This window comes from Solea solea, chromosome 1 (genome assembly GCF_958295425.1).
Source record: "Solea solea chromosome 1, fSolSol10.1, whole genome shotgun sequence".
Lineage (NCBI taxonomy): Eukaryota > Metazoa > Chordata > Actinopteri > Pleuronectiformes > Soleidae > Solea > Solea solea.
The window spans coordinates 14,916,543-14,936,661 of record NC_081134.1 but is presented as its reverse complement, the minus strand read 5'-3'; the positions used below and the strand labels follow the sequence as shown (position 1 = coordinate 14,936,661).

Genomic DNA, 20,119 nt, shown 5'->3' with positions numbered 1-20,119 from the left:
CTCCTTTTTGCAAACGGGTGATCCACTCAGTCACTGCAGCCTTCCTTGTGTTAACCACACCCCTTCTAGTGTTGCAGCAAAACACTCCACAGCGCTCTCGCTCTTCATTTCCCACAATGCACCTGGAGAAGTACAGTGACGAACGCAACAACGTATGGGAAGTTCGACGCAGTTTTCAGAATTGAACCTTTTGAACCAATACATTGTTTAGTAGAGGTCGTTTACCGATGATTGTAAGATATGCAGGCAAATCAACATGTAATTATTAATGAATTATGAATAAAAACATGGAACACAACGGCTGTAGTATAAACAATGTTAAAGGATGATCTCTTGATATTTTTAAAGACTCATTCAATAGTCAAGGGTTAAAATTCAAATAAAGCAATTTGTTTTATCTTTTAACAGGTTATCACTGACCTGGGCCTCTTCAAATCTAGACTTAAAACGTATTTATTCAGAATGGCTTTAATTTTTTTTTCTATAATTCCTTTGTAATTTTATTCTGTGTGTGTTTTCATGGTCTAATCTATGTTTATGGAATTGTCTTAAAACGGTGTGTGTGCCTCCAAACCTTTACAATACCTAATTAATATATCTTTGTATATTGTTTTTTAAAATACATACGTCGTGCTACTGTACTAATGTAAACCATTTTGAATACGACAACATTATCATTGTCAAAATAAAATAGCAGTTATTGACCCCAGCGAGTAAAAACAAACTGAGGGTGTACAGTTCGTTCACGGATCGCACATCAGCAGATGACAACAACAAAACAGTCAGAGCTACCCTGTGAGGTTGTTAGCGTAGTTAGCTACTTGAGAAAAACAACTGGTAGTCTAGCTTGTGTGTTACACCGTCTTGGCTGGTGTAAACCAACTCAGAAATATGTTCTATAGCAACATGGTCAGTGTGTACAACTAATCATTGTTGTCAGCTTTTCTAGTCTTATTTAGTCCGGTTGACGTTAGCTAAGTGGCTTGGGAAGCTAGCTCTATGTATGCAAAGCTAAATAAGGTTAGCTAGCTAGCTGAGTTGCTAGCTTGTTTGCTAGCTAGCTCGCCTTTGCGAGGTGGAGACCAAGAACGGGGAGATGCGATCAAAGTGGGGTAAGACTAACGTAATCGTGTGTTTAATTAGGTTTGAGGGATTTCCATATAATACTACAGTAATACATGACATGGATTGGTTATGTTGGCCAGTCGTATTACATTTGTGAAAATTATCTACGTTCATAATAGCAGTCTTGCGCTAGCCTGACAGCTGTGTTAGCGAATAGCCAGTTAGCGCACCAGTCAGCGCTTTATTATTGACTAGCTTGCTAAGTGTAGCTGCTGGTGGCTCCTTGTATGACACTGTAACCATGTCTAAATGGCGGCCTCGAGGTTAATGACAACGTCAAGTGGATCACTGTAATTGTAATAGATTATATTCGCTTAATTCCTACCTGATGTGACACTGCTCGTAGTATTATTGTATTCTTAAAAGTCACCTTTTTAAAAACCCGTGTTCACAGACGTGCCTTTATAGGATGTCGTTCTTCTAGCTGTTATCCTGTGTAATATTACGTTTGTCCTTTTGTCATTTTGCTTTTATCTGCTCGTTCGTGCTTTTGTATAGGTACCTGTGTGTCTGTGATAGAAACTTGTCAATCTGACAGCCTTGACACTAACTCAGTTTGAAATCTAAAATAACTTAAGGCTATAACATGGCTTTTCTATTGAGAAGTCAAGTAACTTTATCTTAGCATTTTTATATTTTGGTGTTACAGAAGGTGATCTGTAATATATGAGTAATTGATGACATCATAGGGATCAAAACTTCTAAAATAATTTATTCTATAGACAACAAACTTCAAGAAACCCTACAAGTTTAGGGGGAAGGTGAAATAATAGTCCTTAAAGTTATTATACGATCAGTTATGAGACAGTGCCAAATTTCTTAAAATGCAATATACCTCAGTAACAAGTGTACAGTATGATATTTATTATGATGTTTTTAAAGAAAGACAAGGTAAGACAACTTATTAAGCAGTGAATAATAGAAAAGGAAAAATCCAATGTTTTTAGCTTTCGTATAAAGTAACCCTGCAGTAATAGGTTACAATTTGAATTGTTTATATAAATGTTTATATAATTATTTAGGACAAAATGTGTAGTCTCTCCTGTAGCCCAGAAAACATCATGCATGAGTCCTGAATGTTGCTTTGTGCTTCTGCTCGATGTCAACACTCATTCATTGTTTAAATTGAGATTAGAGACTAGCTCATGTTCATGTTTGTGTTTTTTTTCCCCAGGGTGGCCTTGAGTGACCTAATGAGCAAGAGAGGCAAATGAGAAGAAGTCTGGCTGATCCAACATGAAGTTGTATGTGTTCCAGGTCAACAATGGCAGCACATTGACGTTTAATACAGATCTTGCTGTCCAAACGTAAGAAAGCAGTTTGTTCTTTTGGTGTATTTTTAATTTTTTCAGTATATTTTGGCACTTGTGACCTGAATACAATCTTTATTTCAGTGTACTAGAGCTCAAACATGCCATCCAAACCAAATATAAGATTGCAGTACAACATCAAGTCCTTGTTGTCAGTGGTGGGGAATGTATGTTTGCAGAGAGACGAGTCTGCAGCTACAGTGCAGGCACTGTAAGTTTATACATTTTGTGTTCTTTTAATTGTTATTTGTCTTTAGGCATAATTAATATGCATGTGATGTCTGTACTGATAACTTGCTGTTCATCTCTAGGAAACCAACCCCATATTCCTGTTTAACAAAGAGATGATCTTGTGTGACCGGGATCCAACGATCCCCAAAACCACCTTCTCGATTGAGAGTGAGATTCAGGTCAAGGTGGAGGAGTCTCTAATGATGCCAGCTGTTTTTCACACCGTTGCCTCACGAACACAACTTGCTCTGGTAACTGCCTACATTTTGTTTGTTTGCGTCTTTTCTAAATATGAATGTTATTGAGAATTCTCTGGCCTAAAAGTGCTTTCATACACAATTTTTAAAATCTAATGCTTTATTTAATTATTGTAACTCATCCATTAACTATGCAATACTCATAACTTGTCCTGATGTTGCCTCTCTAGGAAATGTTTGAAGTTGCCAAAAAACTTTGCTCTTTCTGTGAACGTTTGGTTCATGATGAACACCTTCAACACCAAGGCTGGGCTGCCATTATGGCTAATCTGGACGACTGCTCTCTGTCTTATCGGAAGTTGCTTAGGAAATTTGACACTTCATACACAAATTATCAACATGACTTGGAAGAAATTAAGCTGAAACTTACAAAGTAAGTGTTGCAGAGGAGAACATGCTATTGTATACTTTGAATGTCCTATCCTGTTAATTGGAAAAACTGTTGGCTTAATTAAGTGACTGAAGTAACAGTAAAAAAAATACTTGCTTATTATGAAACTTTGTTTTGTTTACAGGTTAGGGACAGCAGTTTCTGTAATGGCAAGGATACCTTTGCTGGAAAGTTTGACGAGACAAAGTTATAGAGCGAGCGTAGAGAAGTCCAGTTCAACCGCAGAAAAGGATTCAAATGAGACGGCAGAAGAAAAGTCCACTGATTCTGTGCTTCGCACCACTGAGGCAAAGACAAAGTCATCTACGTCCTGCTCTGCTTCAGGGGCGGCCACGTGTGAACGTGGTGACCAGGAAACAGACGAAATGACTGGCAGTGGTGAGCTGAGAGCTGCCCTACTGGATGATGACTCTCCAGATTTTGCTAACCCATCCTCCTTCAATGTCACACTACTAGACTGGATCAATGTTCAAGACAGACCCAACGATGTGGAGTCGGTTGTAAGGAAATGCTTGGATTCCATCAGTCGGGTGAGTCCAAGACCGATGAGCTGAAATGTAAAAGTTGTGTTTGTAATAAAATCTTAAATGGGATGGGTCGAAGTCTTCATCGAAATATATTGTGTTTCTTTCAGCTTGACCCACGGATCATTCAACCCTTCCTGGCAGATTGCAGCGAAACAATTTCCAAGCTGGATAATCAAAACATGAAATCCATCAAGGGGCTTGAGGACAGGTTGTACGCTCTAGACCAAATGATTGAAATCTGTAACAAGTTGGTGAATGAACAAAAAGAGCTTGCTCAGGTATGTAAAGTTAGAGATGAGCAATATTTAGATACATCCACAATCTATTTTTCATGAGTTGTGCTCACATTTTTGTCTCTTGCAGGGATTTTTGGCCAATCAGAAGCGGGCTGAAAACCTGAAGGATACATCTGTTCTGCCTGACTTGTGTCTGAGTCACACCAACCAGCTGATGATCATGCTGAACAACCACAGGAAGCTGCTAGAAATCAAAAAGAAGTGCACTACTGCCAAACAAGAACTTGCAAACAACCTTCAAGTCCGACTCAAGTAAAGCTGAAAATCACCTCTTATATGATCTAGTTGCATTATTACACAACCATAGCTATTTTTTTTTAGAAGCTAAATAGTGGTAATGTTTTTGAAACAGATGGTGCTGCTACGTGATGCTTCATGCAGACCAGGACAGTGAGAAACTTCTGGCTCTACTCAAACTTCTGATGGAGCTGAAGGAAAGAGTTAAAGTAGTCGAGGCCCTCAGTACTGCGCCCCAGATGTACTGCTTGGCGGTGGTGGAAGTCGTCAGGAGGAAAATGTTTATGCACCACTACAAAGAGGTCAGTGCTGCAGCGCATTATTTAAAAGTTAATTGTGCATTCAGACATAGTAAGTTATATAAGCTAATTTGCCTCCCTGAATATGTAGCTTTTTGAAATGTGTAGCTCTTAGTGCTTAAAAAAAACATACTCTAATTGAACAGTTGTTTTTTTATTGTGGATTTTTATGTGCTGGAGGGAATGCTTGGCATTATATGTCCCCCCCGCAATTACAAAATGAAATATCTAACAAAAAGTGATAAAACATGAACTGAGCTGGCAATATGAGCCCAGGGCATGTTGGTCCTGTGTGAACACCAAACAAAGGAACAGTGCTGTGTGTCTTTGTGCCATTTAATGTGGCTCATCCTCTTTAGTAGACACATGAAGGACTTGTATTGGCCTTCAGCAATGTTTGGTCTCTTCACATTGAATCTTAGGACAGGGCAGCAGTGTGTGTGTGTGTATATGTATATATATATATATATATAAATATATATATATTAATTTTCAACTGATAATCACAGTCATCTTTCCTCTTTGTCTTGCTATGTGTGAAAGCACTGTCAGAGTGGGAAATAGTTGGAAACTACCAATGTACCTGGATTTGCTTATCTGTCTTTAACTGAGATGATTTGGTTTGTTGACAGTGGTGGATGCAACAGGAACCCCATTTCCCCACTCAAACTGTGTTTTAAGTAGTTTCTTTTCAAAAGATTGGCTTCTTAGTTTTGAATTATGGACATGATAAGACATTGATTTGGAATGAAACAATCCTCTTGTTGTGTGACTTCATGTGTTATATCAGTCTTATATCAGCTAAGTAACACTTATTTTGTTGTAGTAAAGTTTTTACTATTAATCTTTTCAGTGGGCTTATGCGCTTGTGAAGGATGGGGAACAGCTATACGAGGCAGAGAAACTGAAAAGGAAATCTTTTGGGAAACTCTTTAGTAAGTGTCTTTACAAAAAATCAGTTGATTACAATAGTCATGATGTGCATTTAAATTAACCAACTTCACCCTTGATCTTTTTATTTGTATTTCTTTTCAGGGAAATCTTTCCTCAAAAATAGTTTATTTCGAGGACTTGAATCGTGGCCTTCATCGTCATTCTGCGTAAGTTGTCTTTTGATCAATTTAGTATTTTCATTTATAATATTTCAGTTGATTTAAGGGTCATCTAACTTTGCTGTTTATTTATAGACACAAAGGCCCAGAGGGTTTGATGATGAACTTCCAGACATCTCCCTTGAGGATCTGCAGTACTTGAAATCTTGTTGTCCTCTAGAGGTCCAGCCTTTCCTCATGTAAGTCACTTCAGTCATTTAAATCATTCATTCAAATCATGTAAGGTGTGTAAAGTAATGTTATTTCTGTGGAAATATCTACGGTGTTTTCAAAGTATGGAACAGACAATAACTTAAAAGACATCTTGTTGAATTTTCGCAATTCTTTCTGAGAAAGGGCAATTAGTCCAGATGACGATTTTGTAACTCTCTAAAGTGCATTACTCATTCCTTTCTTATTTCATATCCTACACTACGTCTTTGAAAATTTAAACTCAACAGTGAAGCCAGTTTTGTTCACCCAGAGTAGATGATGAGATAGTTAATTCAGGTTTGGTGTGCTCCCAGCTGGATAATTCAGACAGGCTCATCTTAATAGGAATATATTTTAAAATGTATTGATGATTTTGCAGCTTCATCTTTTAATATAATTTGGAAATTGTCCTGGAATTAATTATAGCATGAACAGAAAGTATTTATTAATCTTTCCTTGAATTCATTACTCATCTTTTGTTTTTCAGGATTCCTACAATGTGTGACTTTGAACCCTTAAATCGTCACGTAAACTCCCTTCACCAGCTGGTCCAAGCAGCACAGAGTGTGGATGAGATGTCCCAAACTATAACAAACTTGTTAAGTGAACAAAGGGTAATGATTGCTTCTTCAACAACATTTATTTGTGTTATCGATAATTAAGTATTTTAGTTTGTTATAGGGCTCCTGAATTGATTTGATTCCCCAAGGTCCTGATTTGATTTGGTTCAATATTGATTCTTTTAGGGGTATTTTAGTTTCCAAACCAATTTTACTCAGTTATGAAAGATATTTTCACAGAACTTATGCTGCAAAACATACAAACTGGAATCTGTCTAACCTGGGGCATCATTAAAAACGGACCCCTACTCAAGTTAAAAAGCACAGTAACGCGTAAGACATTTTGAAGTAATTACCAAGTTGTCCGGCGGCGAGCACTGTGAGTGCAGTTAAATGCAAAAATGCCATAAATCTGAAAAGTGACATGTAGGGTTATTTGTTGATCTACATGGCAAACAAATCTGTAGACCCCAGTTGTTACCTTAGAGCTAACAGCTTGCAGTCAGACTTGTGCATAGGATACAAGAAATAGCATATATTAAAAGATTGATCAAAGGATCTTATGAATTCATATTTGAAATGACGTTCAATATCCATCCATCCATCCATTTTCTACCGCTTTATCCTCGATGAGGGTCGTGGGGGATGAAGATCAGTATGAATCAGAAAATACATATTTTTAACTCAGCTCTGGTTTTTTATGAAACTGATGTGATGTCACAGCTTAGGTGGTTAATAAAAAGATAGTTTAAAAAATACTCTGTTTGACAAACAGAATATATTAGATTTTTGATGCAGTTTCAGTTGTATCTTTTTTGTCCCTATAATAAGTTCTCCCTTCACTTGTTTTTGTTTTCAAGGCATCCTGTTGTCAGAGCACCCCACGGTCTGAAAGTATACCAGGGAGCCTGGTGTCCTCCAAAACTCCTGCCTCCCTTAGCCTTCATGGACCCAGCTGCCAACCTCTTCATGTCCCAGTCCCAGCTCCTCTAGAGGACTTGTCCCCAGACAGCATCGATGCACAAACATTTGATTTTGAAACCATTGGTCATCCAAACATGGATCCAGTCCTGCAACAGGGCTCTCTTGACCTGGATTCTCTAGCAGAGAGCCCTGAATCTGACTTCATGTCAGCTGTCAATGAGTTTGTGATTGAAGAGAACCTGACCTCCCCGAACCCTATCAGTGACCCCACTAGCCCTGATATGATGGTAGAGTCACTGTACTCTTCAGTGATCAATGCTATCGACCATAAGCGCATGCAGGACACCACAACACTAGAAAGGGAGAATTTAAGGATCACTGTCCTTAAACAAGTCATTGATAAGTACCAGTCCGCTGTAGAGGAGTCGCAATCCAACTTGAAGAGTGTGAAGGATGACCTCCATCACTTACGAGGTCTAGCGTTAAAAGAGCAGCATGACTTTTGCTTCGTCCTGAAGTATACGACCACACAAGTGTGCAAAATTGTGGACAACTTCTGCCACACTCATGAACTTAAGTTTAAGGAGCAGCATCAAAGTGAGCTTCTCTCTGTTCGGCAAGACCTGGAGAAGCAGATTGAAACACTAACGAAGGAAAACCAAGTGAATCAGAATATTGTTAGAGATGTCCAGCGTGCAATGCTTGATTTAGAGGGGCTCATGGAGCGCAAAGAGAAAGAACTCACTCAGCTTGAGAATGAGAAAGAGCGATGGCTTGAAATGGAGAGCAACCTCACAGATCGGATCACAAATCTGGAGCAGGTGATCAGTGATCAAGCTGAAGAGATCAAAGTGGTCTCAGCTGCTAGAGACTCCCTGACCAGTCAGATTGAGAATCTGCACTTTGAGATTGAACGTAGCCAGCAGAGGATTCGACAGGAGATGGAAGAAGTTAAGCAATCTCACTTAAAGGAGCTGGAAGTCAGAATGGAGCAGGAACACAAGGCAGAACTGGAGACTCTTACCTGGAACAATCAGGAGGCTCTGGAACATCTGGCTACTGAAAATAGTGCAAAGTTAAGTGAGGCTGCAGATCACCATGCCACTGCTCTCGGAGAGAAGGACAACCAAATCAAGGACTTGGAGGCACGCGTTACTGAGCTTGCAGAACTCCGCTGCAAAGTAGAAGTGGAGCTTGCCTTCAAAGAGTCGGAGACGGAAGCAGTGAGGCTCTTATTTGAGGAGGCCAAGATTCAACAATCTGAGGCTGTGAAGTCTCAGGTAGAAGCTGAGACCAAAGCCCTTAGCCTCGAGTTAGAAAATGTCAAACAGCAGCTTCAGGCTAAAAATGAGGAGTATGAAGTTGACCTAGCAGAACTGAGGACTCTCATGAGGATTGAGAAGGACCACTGCATCTCAGAACTGGTGGACAGACACGAGGAAGAAACAGTTTTGTTGCGCAATGAGATCTTCTCTCTGCAGCAGCAAGCCCAGGACACAGAGAGGAACCATGCTGAGCTGCAAGAGCAACTTAAACAGGCTGTAGACCAGCAGCTTGCTCTAAAAGAAGAAAAAGACAAGGAGTTGAGGAGTTTCCAAGAACTGGAGCAAGAGCTAAGGACTGTCATCAACAAAGTACAGGCAGAAAATGACCTGCTCTCTAAAAAAGTAGAACAGGACAGAGAAGCGAAAGAGAAAGATGAAGAAAAACAAGAGTCAGCCAAGGTTCCGCCACCAGATGCCTTTAAAGAGTTGGAGCAGCAGAAAGAGGAGATGGAAAAGCGACTGTTAGAGAAAATTCAACAACTTGAGACTGAGCTTCATGAGCTCCAGTCCTCCAGAAGGTAAATGTTTTACCATGACAAGACACATACATATATGAATATAAAATTAACTTACACATATCCTTCAAACGGGCTTTTATTTGTGTGTTTTTTACATTATTAAAGCATTGATTACATCAGGGGTAATCAGACTCACATTATCCAGGTATGTTAGGCCGGCTAAGACAAGCTCAATTTTAGTTGGACTAACTTGTTTACATGACATTAAGAAAAGCAAATTGTTGTCTTAGTACGACTAAAATCGGAACTTAAATTAATAAAGGACTCGAGGATCAGAAATGTAAACTAGCTAACTCACTGCCAACTCATGCGTTTGCATAACAAGACTATAGAATCCTATCAGGAACTAAGTTTCTCCTGTGCCTTTCAGTGACGAAGGCCTGCCACTGCACGACGAGGGACATACAGATAGTGCGGCACCTCTCTCTCTGGACTCAGCGCTGGAGGAGCGGCTACAGCAGGAGAGGGCCTCCCTGCAGTCCCAGATGGAGCTCCTGGAGAAGAAGAAGAATGAGGAAATGCAGAACCTCAAGACATCGCTAATTGCAGAGCAGCAGGTTTGTATTAGGGCTGTAACTGTGCTGTGTCTTCTTTTGTGTAATGAAATGGCAACTTAACCTCTCTGAATCCAATTTCTCTTCATTTAACTGAATGTATTTTGTTCTGAATAATCACAGACAGTTAATTCTATTCACTCTGAGACGCCCTGAGATATTAAACTCATTGGCTGTATTTTAGTTTTGCATCACTTATGCTATGCTTCATTTACACCTGGCTGGTGTTTTTCAAGCACATGAAACTGAAACGTATGGGCGTGCTGCTATGTGGCTGCTGTGTTGACCAATAGGAGCATTGTTAACAGTGTGTGTTGAAATGAATTATGAAACTGAGAAAGTACTGTCTCATAAAAAGATTTCTGTTATAGAGAGTTTCACAGCAGTGCTTTTGTACAAAATAGGGCCCCATTCTGTTGTTACCTTTTTATATCGTGTCAGAATTCAAATTCATTTTAGTTTTTTCCCCCTCACTGAATATAATAAAACAGAACATCACAGACACTCAACAGGTGTGTAAAAGAGAGATCACCAAAGTCAGAATCCTTAGACTTTAGCAAGTAAAAGGCCTCTCTACAGTACACATCTGTGCTTTGATATTCTACAAAAATCTTTTTGTCCTTAAAAGAAGAATTTTTTTATTGTCATTATCAGGACATAATGAAATTTTGCAGTGACTCGCGGCTTAAGGCACACAATAAAATAGCGAAAATAACGAAAGACTTAACACTTAAATAAGACATAACAGGCAGAAATGGTTATGTCTTTTGTTTTGTTTTTTCTAGACTAACTTTAACACCGTTCTAACCCGAGAGAAGCTGAAGAAGGAGCAGATCATCAATGATATTACTGAAAAGTTGCAGAAAGTAACTCAACAGCAGGAAAAGGACAAAGGTAAGTGCTTTGGGGGGGTGCTATTTGGTTTTTTGTCTTTGTGCCAAATCCTTTTTTAAATTGTCCATGCTTCATACATTTTGTGCTTATCCGTGTTCTTTATGTATCTCTGCTAAAATGACATGTAATGTAATCTCCACTTATTGCAGCTCTGATAGAGACTCTGTCTGAGGACCGGGCGAGTGTCATGCAGGAGAAGAAATACTTGGAAGAAGAGCTTAATCGCATGCGCAGCACAGCGCTGGTCTCCTCTGCCTTCTTCTCTCCCCACCTGTCAGCTCTGGAGATCACAGAGGCTGGAGGAGCCACAGCCAGAGCTCTGCCTGTTGCTGGGGCTTGTTCCTCTGAGTCCACGGGTGACGGCGACAGACTGGCGTCTGTAGCAACCATTCAAGATGACGAACATGTTGATTCAGCAGTGGAGGCCAGCATGGTGACAGTCCAGTAAGCATTTTTCATTCAGTTACTATTGTGAATGGGGGGGGGGGGATAGAAAAATCTGTGTAAAATGATATTTTATGATTATTTTATTTTTGTCATTCAGGTTTTATCATTCATTGTATTATTTTATGATTAGCTGGGGCAGCTAAATGTAGCAGTGTACATGTTGTGTACCAATGTCCCATTCAATTTACATAAATGTCAGACTGACATGCCATCTGCAATGATTTTCGAAGAAATGTATCATTACATTTTGGCTCAAGGAGATGAAGAAAATGACAATTACATGACACAGTCAAACTGTGACAGAGGCATATCTTCCCAGCCCTAGTTAATATTGTTGAGGAAACTCCCATTCACTGTTTTCTGCATCATTTATACAGTCTTGGCACTTTGCTCTTACACGAGACAGAATCAAAATCGAAGTTTTACAATGTGTAAACTGCCAGAATCAAAAGAATTCTTTCATACCTGCTGAGAAATGGACAAAAAAATTAAAAAAAATTCGGATCAGTTTAGTCATGTTCAACAAACCAAAGTTGCGTCAGACCTGAAGGAATATACGCCTTTCATGATTTGATGATAGAGAGCTGGTTGTGATATTGAAGGGGAATCACCATGTTGACGATGATTCTCAGCAAACTGATGTTTTTCTCTTTCAAAGCGACAACATCCTAATGTCAGAGGAGAAGCAGCGGATTCTGCTGCTTGAGAGGGTGAGTGTACACCTCAATCTTTGCCTTTGAAGCAAAAACGTGTTTGTACACACGTCTGTTGGAGTCTGTTCTAAGTTTAATTTCCATTGCAGACTTTACATATGAAGGAAGAAGAAAACAAGCGCCTCAGTCAGAGACTGGTATGTTGATTACCAAACACCATGGGCTGTGTAACACCTGCTCCACTAGGTGGCAGTAGCATCAAAGAGGAAAAATCCTGACACCACAGAAGACCACAGAGCTCAGTGAAGACAAATACACATTTTAGAAGACTGACATTAGAATATGTACAGGGAGGAATTTAAGACTAATCTTAACTTTAACTATCTGTAAGAATATTCACACTTTTCTTTATTTTGTATCCCGGTTACTGCCTTATTCAAAAAGAACACATTAGTTCTGTCAGTAGGGTATAAGTACAAATACTAAATACTAAGCCTATTTCTAGCAAATCTCTTGATGGACACATGTCCAACAACTTAGTCCTCTTGGAAGCAATTTGTTGTCAGCATTGTTACCGCTTTTCTATAACATGTGTAATGTTGCTCTAATCCTTTTCTTTGTAGATGTCTCAAAGCATGTCGTCTGTGTCGTCACGGCATTCAGACAAAATAGCCATCAGAGAGTAAGTGGGGAAAAAAATGGAACATATGGTTGTGGTTGTTTTAGAATATACTAAAACTTTGAACTTCGTTATATACAGTAAAATTAAACACAAGCTTTACATGAATAACAATGTGCTGTGCTTTTATGTAAGCATTTTTTTTTTTTTGTCCTCCTCAATGTTTTTAAGCTTCCAGGTAGGCGATTTGGTTCTGATCATCCTGGATGAAAGGCACGATAACTACGTGCTGTTCACAGTCGGTCCCACTCTCTACTTCCTCCACTCAGAGTCTCTCACCGCCCTGGACCTCAAACCAGGTCAGCTTCATCCACACCTTTTCATGAGGAATGGTGTCTCGTGATTCCACTGTTTTAGCGTTTAAGTTGTTAATTGGGTTCCACATGTCAAATATAAATGTGTACGTGTTTGTTCAAATAATGAATGCGGCTTTGATTTGTTAGCTTTGTGTTTGTGTGGTTCACCGAGTGTTTGTTGTCAATTTGTTTTTTTTGTTTGTTTTTTTAAGCATCAGGGGCTTCAAGACGGCCGTGGGTACTTGGAAAAGTGATGGAGAAGGAATATTGCCAGGCAAAAAAGGTACTTACTTCATTTATTGATTAAATGTTTTAATTCACATTTAAGAGTCAGTTTTGTAACTTGAGATGTGGCGGTGTTGTCAAGGAAAACGTTGAAATGTAAAGCAAATAATAATAATACGTGACGTTTGTCTTCACAAAGTTCTTCCCTTTGTCTCTTTTCCGTCACCAGGCCCAGAACAGGTTCAAGGTTCCTTTAGGAACCAAGTTCTACAGAGTGAAAGCTGTTCCGTGGAACAGAAAAGTATAGTAGCCAAGTAATGAGCTAAAATGTATATTTATATTGCATAATTTTTCTGATCAGAAACATGTCATCATATAATTCATAACTTGAATTGAAATATGGAGCGAATCAAGATTGTCATCACACGGCTTTGGTTTTCAGTTCAGAATCCCACCTGCTACCACTTTTCTTTTCTTTGTTTTGCTTTTCTTCGAAACCCAGATTTATTATTGTGGACCAAATGCTATTAACCTTATTAGGGCATCGCCCTATCAACACTGTGGCTCTGTGCCATCTGACCTGTGTGTAAAATTGAACAAGATTTGGATGTTAAATATTAGTTCTCATTTTCAGCATTTGTCCTTTTGTGGAAAATACTGTCATTATCAACACAATTAAGATAAAAAAAAATAAATACATTTATTATAAATGTTTATGGAGGAATGTTCATGGCATGCATATTGATATATTTTCTTTGATTTACTTATCCAGATAAATGTCGTAGTTGGAAATGTAGTTAACGCTGTTTGTTACTCACAAAGCAGTATGGCCCTCCGTCAATACTGAGATGTAAATTATGGCCGACTGATAATACGGTCGCCTTTGCAATCCTTGAAATGCACTTTCAAAAACCATGCTTTTGTTGAACTGAAAAAGGGAAGTCATTGAGCTGTTAGAACTAAGTAAATATATCAGCCCAAACACTTCTCACTATCGTAAAATATTGATATGTAGAAAGGAATACTTTGTGACTGTGTTTCATTATCAGAAGACATTGTACATTACCCATTCTATCACACATGTAACAATAAATGACTGTATTGTAAAAGATAAAGTTTTGAAACAATAAAGGATTGATCCCAAACATATTTGGCCGTTTCTGACAGTTATTGTTCTTTTTTTAATTCAATAATTATTTTTCATGCTAAAAAAAAAAAGGTGGATTCAGCCTTGAAACGTTTCTGTCTTTAATAAATGTATTTTAAAAAATTACTATTTTACTTCACTGCTTAAAATTAGTTTGTTTTTGGGAAGTACAAACTAATGAAAACTGCTTTTTATTACAGCTTATTGATCTTAAACAAAGAGTGTAAAATACACATTAGTTAGCTGGGGGTATCTCTGGTAAATGGCTTTTTAATGACGTTTTAAAAAAAAAAAAAAAAAAATGTTCCGGGGGATTCAGGAGTCAGTGTGGAATAGCACAGTGTAGTGTATTCACTTGATTTCGCACTTTTGCTTTCGTGGAAACATTAATGTTGGCACGCTACTGCAGGAAACAGACTTCAAAAAGGCTTCAAATCGGGGCCCAAGAACGATGCGGCCCTATGGAGAAGGAAGCCCACCAACATCACTTTCCCAGTTCACAGCGGGGAGCATAGCAGCTCGCTGCCGAGCGCTCTCTACCATGTGGGTCTAGGGGTGTTTTAACAATGTTTAGCTCTATTTTCTCCGTTTAGCATAAGCCTGTTGTCACATTTGGATGGCTCCTTCATAAATTGATGGTGTGATTCCTACAATTTCGGGACAGGCCTGAATGACAAAATATGCAACACAACATTCAATACCGAGGTGGCTGGCAAGCACCAACCATGTGCACTGGACAGACTCTTAGTGTAAATGTTTACCACCCCCCACTGAGCTCAGTGCTGCTGGGAGTCGCTCTCATCAGGCTGAATGGGATTTACCAGTGCCATGTGTAGTCTCTTGCTATTTCCATCATTAAAACAGCCATTGACTTGCTGTCAAACTTTAGATTTAAAACACGCAAGGAATTCTCTTTAGCTGTATACGTTTCATAAATAATAATATCTATTGTTAAGCAAAGCATGGTCTGCATTTTTGTGTTTTTTTTTAATGTATTTAATTTAACAGACTTGTATATATTCAAAAGGAACCGTTGTGTTATTAGATAAAGCTACGTTATAAGTCAAGATTTCATGAGTGAAGGATTTGACTTCTGAGAATATCATTTTTTGTTAGTATGAAGAAATACAAGAACAGTTAAGATCTACTCATGTAAACATACAGGGCACATTGTGTATCCACAGAAATAAAATATCTAAAAGAAGAAAAACTTATAAAAGATGATCACTTTACAGGAACAGCACACTTTTACCCTAAGAGCCTGGGCCACAAACATATTTTCAGATGTATTGCTGACAATGTAAATAAATTCATGATTTGATGTTTATTTTGGAAAATGTATCAGTTCTTAATGAATTGATATCGCCGCACCTTTTTGGAATAAACATATTCATGCAAAATAAGTCTTTAAATTTTAATTTTATATTACAGTCTTTATTGACAATATGGGAAGCACATTCAGATTCAAGATTTTTTTATTTGGTGTCAGGTCTAAAACCAACTTGAACTTTTTTTTGTTGACGTTACATTGTGTACTGCAGTGATTGTACGAGGACAGGTTTATTAATGCAGCTTTCAAATGCCATCAGCTGAAATTCAAAGGCGCATTATAATAGCTTTTCTTCGCATGTCAACATGTGCTGGAGGCACTAAATTAAGGTTTAGATGAGTAAATGGGAAATATCAAAACGGTGTCAGAGACGACTCACAAAGAATGTCATACAGTCTCAGATCTTGCCCTTTGTCACTGATATCGCCTGCGTTTCAAGATAATGCACAAGTTGTATTTTATTTCCCAGCATCTCTGACTCTGCACTCGATAGATGGAGCTGCAAATAAACAAGCCTTTATTGTGGAGTAAATATATGGATGAACTTCAAATGATGGATAAATGAAAATAAATGGGAAAAGCCTCAACATAACATTTATATCTTCAAATTCTAAATGGGACGAGTGTGTTGAAGAAGAGCCAAGAGGCATTAAGGCTGAAACTGCAAACCAAGGTGTAAATCGACTTAATGCCATCACATTTCCACCCTATTCATGCCGAAGAAAAGGGTTAGGGAAAGAGATTAGGTTATGTATCTGCTGTCAAGGACTGAAGAGACCAAGAAGAGAACTTCACCTAAACAGAATGATGATCAAACAGACATGCTTTAACAGACATGCTTCATAATCTCATCCCTCATTGTCCCCTTCTCTGCCTTGACGACAGGTTCAGAGGGAAATCTTCGACAGGGGCAGATTAAACGTGTGATGAAATGTCTGCGAAATATGTGAGGATGCGCGCGATACAAGGATGCTTGATTTTCTACCCACATGACAAACATAATCACTATTAGTAACACATATCCACATAAAAATGATAATTTCACATTTTAAATACATTTATTGGGTTCATATTGGGAATCATCAACATCTGATGGCACAGTTTTATGGATAATTACCGCCATAGAAATAATGCAGCATATGAAAGGAAAGCTTTGAGGCTTCTCCACTCACTGGGAGGAGAGTGCGTAGGTTTACTTGTGCATGATCGAGGCCCAAAAGGCAAATATGTGGAAACTTTGGTGACAGACATTCATGCGTGTGGTTAACAAGATTGCATCTGTGAGAGGAAAGTGTAGGCTATAGCTACATGTGGCAAATTATTTTCACATTAAGTTCAATGCCATCAGTAATCCTTCCAAATATAGACTGAAGTATTTCATTCTCTGCAGAAAATAATTATTCAAATACCCTATAGTGCAAATCCCATTAATTTAGTGCATGACACAGTTTTTTTTTTTTTTTTGATTTCCCAACGACAAAACAAAACAGAGGAATCGAGCAAACGTTAAAATCTGTTGTCTTATTTTGGTAATCTGGCCGCTCACTGACAAGTAAATAATCAATACAAATAGTTCTGAAGTGTCTGAAAATAGACAGACGATTTAAACTGTAACTAACAGCCATGCATTTTCCAGCTGCAGTGCAGTGTTGGGGAAATGACACCAGCTTTGATGGGTTGTATAGCTTTTGAGATGAGCCTCTTTATGCTGCTTACAGTTCCATTATGGCTTTGTTCGAAAGCTTGTTTACCTGCTGATAACATACACTGGTGGATTCAGGAGCACCGATCCAAAATCTGCTGCCAAAGTCACTCAAGTCTCATTGTACTGCAGGAGAGGAAGAATGAAATGTTTATGCGGAGGGGAATGCAAATGCTAAATGTGAAATCAAACTATGGGACCAATAAGGGATCAGAATAACTTTGCCAGGTTTTTATTTTTAGCCCAGTTGCAATGCTAGCTTTGTGGAGCTCTCCTCAGTTTAGCCTCTGTGCATCAGTGTGCTGTGGTTTCACACGGAAGAGAAACACTTTAGCAGAAATGTTAAAAGTGCACAATCTTTTTAATTGTTTTTCAAATTAAGAGAATATAATCTCATTCAATCACGCAAACACGACTGAAAATGACTTACCCGCTTGAAGAAAATACCCAAATATACTGTTGTCAGTTATAACATAAGATATCAAATAACCAGCAGATCAAAAACTGTTAATCACATCTAATGGTTGTACATCACTAGAATATTTTTGGATTTCACTGTTAGAAAAGCTATGGTCTCAGGTCAAAGGCATAGCCCCTTGGTTTGCATATTAAAGAGACTTTACTAGACCTCTGTTAGCCATGCACCCCCATGCAGGCAGGTCTCCAGGGGGCCAGCAGGGCCCCACAGACGGGCAACTAGGGGGCCAGGTGACCCTGTCTCGGAGGTTAGCAGGAAACACTAAAGAGGGATGGGCAGGGAGCTGAGGAGCCACTGAGTGCGAGTGTGCAAGGCTGGTGATGGCAGCTGTCAATGGTTTGGAAGGAGAAGCAGACAGATTGTGCGTTCTGTTGGTGCAGCCAGTTCGCCACCTGGCAGGCTTTTCCTTGTTAGAACTTCTTGCTGTTTCTGTTCTCATCAGAGAAATGTTTTCCTCTTATCCTGTGTGTTCAGGGGAAGTTAAATTTGTCAAAATGTTTAAAGACGTTTAGCGAAATGCAATTGTTTAAAGTGTGCTCTGTGCGTGCCACACAATTTCAGCGGCTCAAATTCACTTCAAAAAAAAAAGAAAAAGAAAAAAAAGAAAGAAGAAGCCCCATTTATGAACATAAGCCCCGCTTTGGATGATGGGCTATTTAATTAATTTAGATTTACTACATGAAGAATTAATGATCGAAGGGGGTCTGCATGTTAACTGTTGACTTTATATTATTTAGCATCCCGTTAAATCAAAGTGGGTATGGTTTAAAGGGGTGTGATTTGCTTATAAAAAATAATCTGTAACTTTAAAATCCCATCATAGCCGTAAACACTGCTCCATGTTGTTCAGTTGTATGGGAAAAAAAATGAAAATGTAAACCAAGAACAGATTAAAAGTACATTTAAAAATCTAATTTGGCAGTCTGTCCTTGTTCCAACAGGATTAGAAAAAAGAAAAAAACACACTCTTCATTTGATATAAATATATGCAAAGAGAGTAGTGTGGTGATCTGGGTGCCAGAGGTGGCGCTTTACTCTGGATATTCTGGCTTGGGCCTGTAAGGGACATAAATTAACATGAATTAACACATGCATGCAATAAGAAAATAATTAATTCAAGTTATCAGTCACCTCTTCCATTCCAGGAATCTGATTGACAAGATAAAGTAATGTGCAAACTGCTTTTCAAAGCTAACAGCCTGGAGCACCCCTCCTATTAGTTAGTCATTCCCTCAGTATCACACCCGGAATCTGTCATTTCACAATTTTCTCCTATAATGCATATGTGCCGCTCTCACCACTCCACTACAGCAACTGCCATCTAACAAGTTGACACAGGGAATGATACAATTCACATCCAGTATTCAGTTCCATATACAGCGAGCATCTGAGGCAGACAGGTCAAGAATATGGCACAGTCTGTTCTGTCTCAAACCTGCTTTTCCGGGACTCAAGAGAAGGTAGATAAAGCTCCTGTGATATTCTTAACACCTAAGATGAGCATGTAGGATTTAAATCGCTTGTATAAATGAATGTATGCATCCTTCTTTTAGATTCATACCTATCTACTTCCCATGGTCCCTACTTTGACTCTTTGTCATCATTTAACCTTTATTCAAACAGCCAGTCATTTTCTCGTTTGTCATGAAGGTTCAACTAAATCAACAATCAAAACTAGTTATACTAGCTACGTTTTCAGACTACAGAAGGCACTCCATCTCTCATATTCATAATATTCCCATTCCTCATCACATAAGGATTCCAATTTTTGTTACATTTTTTTATCCACATTCGTGTTCGCATCACCACCAGCATTTAATAATTTCTTCCTTGGGCCATATCCTACATCCCCAGAAAACTTCCTCAAGTCAGACAAAACTAAATAATGTTGGTAATAATAAGTTCAAGTAAAAAAAAATAAAAAAAAATTAATTAAAACAGACAGAAAGGTCATGTGTTGTGTGAAAGAAATGTTATATTTAAACTGGAACTTACTTTGTGAAACATAATTTAATTACAGTCAAGTTCTAGTTAGAGAAGCAAGAAAATCTAATTCTGTTGTTTTTTCTTCTACATACAATGAAAAAGTTTGCAAGAACAGCCGTGATAGACCACATGGACCTACACCAGTGTTTGGTCTGTTACTGATTTGAGCAGGACTAGCTGCCACGTTAGCTAGTGTAGCCTCTTCACTAATGAAGTGAGTATGAATAATGTCATTTTCAAAAAAGCTATTACCAAAAGTCTCTAATTACCTGTGCTTGAATGAGAAATAGGTCAGCTCAAACTTCTTCAAATATCTTTTCTTCATCTTTTTGAGACATGACTTGCTGATAACTAGTTTAGCTGGTGCTAACGAGCATAGCACCCTGACTCGACCTGTTTGTTTAAGGCTTTACTTGACAAATGT

The 20,119-nt window shown here is 38.5% G+C and overlaps 1 protein-coding gene across 2 annotated transcripts; it reads left to right on the top strand.

Moving 5' to 3' along the window:
• Positions 1-762: 762 nt before the first annotated feature.
• rb1cc1 (RB1-inducible coiled-coil 1) lies at positions 763-14,201 on the top strand. 2 transcript variants are annotated; one of them, XM_058631441.1, is made up of 23 exons: positions 763-1,112; positions 2,300-2,432; positions 2,520-2,646; positions 2,747-2,917; positions 3,094-3,296; positions 3,439-3,844; positions 3,949-4,119; positions 4,205-4,389; positions 4,490-4,676; positions 5,527-5,608; positions 5,709-5,773; positions 5,861-5,964; positions 6,465-6,591; positions 7,398-9,304; positions 9,675-9,861; positions 10,644-10,752; positions 10,902-11,196; positions 11,858-11,909; positions 12,002-12,049; positions 12,476-12,534; positions 12,703-12,830; positions 13,040-13,110; positions 13,282-14,201. In XM_058631441.1, exons 2-23 carry the CDS (start codon positions 2,362-2,364, stop codon positions 13,357-13,359), a joined length of 4,833 nt encoding a protein of 1,610 aa, XP_058487424.1. In that variant the 5' UTR covers positions 763-1,112; positions 2,300-2,361; the 3' UTR covers positions 13,360-14,201. The 2 variants fall into 2 exon arrangements, with proteins under 2 accessions (XP_058487424.1, XP_058487433.1); XM_058631450.1 differs by lacking the exon at positions 763-1,112 and adding an exon at positions 1,686-2,016.
• The last annotated feature ends 5,918 nt before the right edge of the window (positions 14,202-20,119 follow it).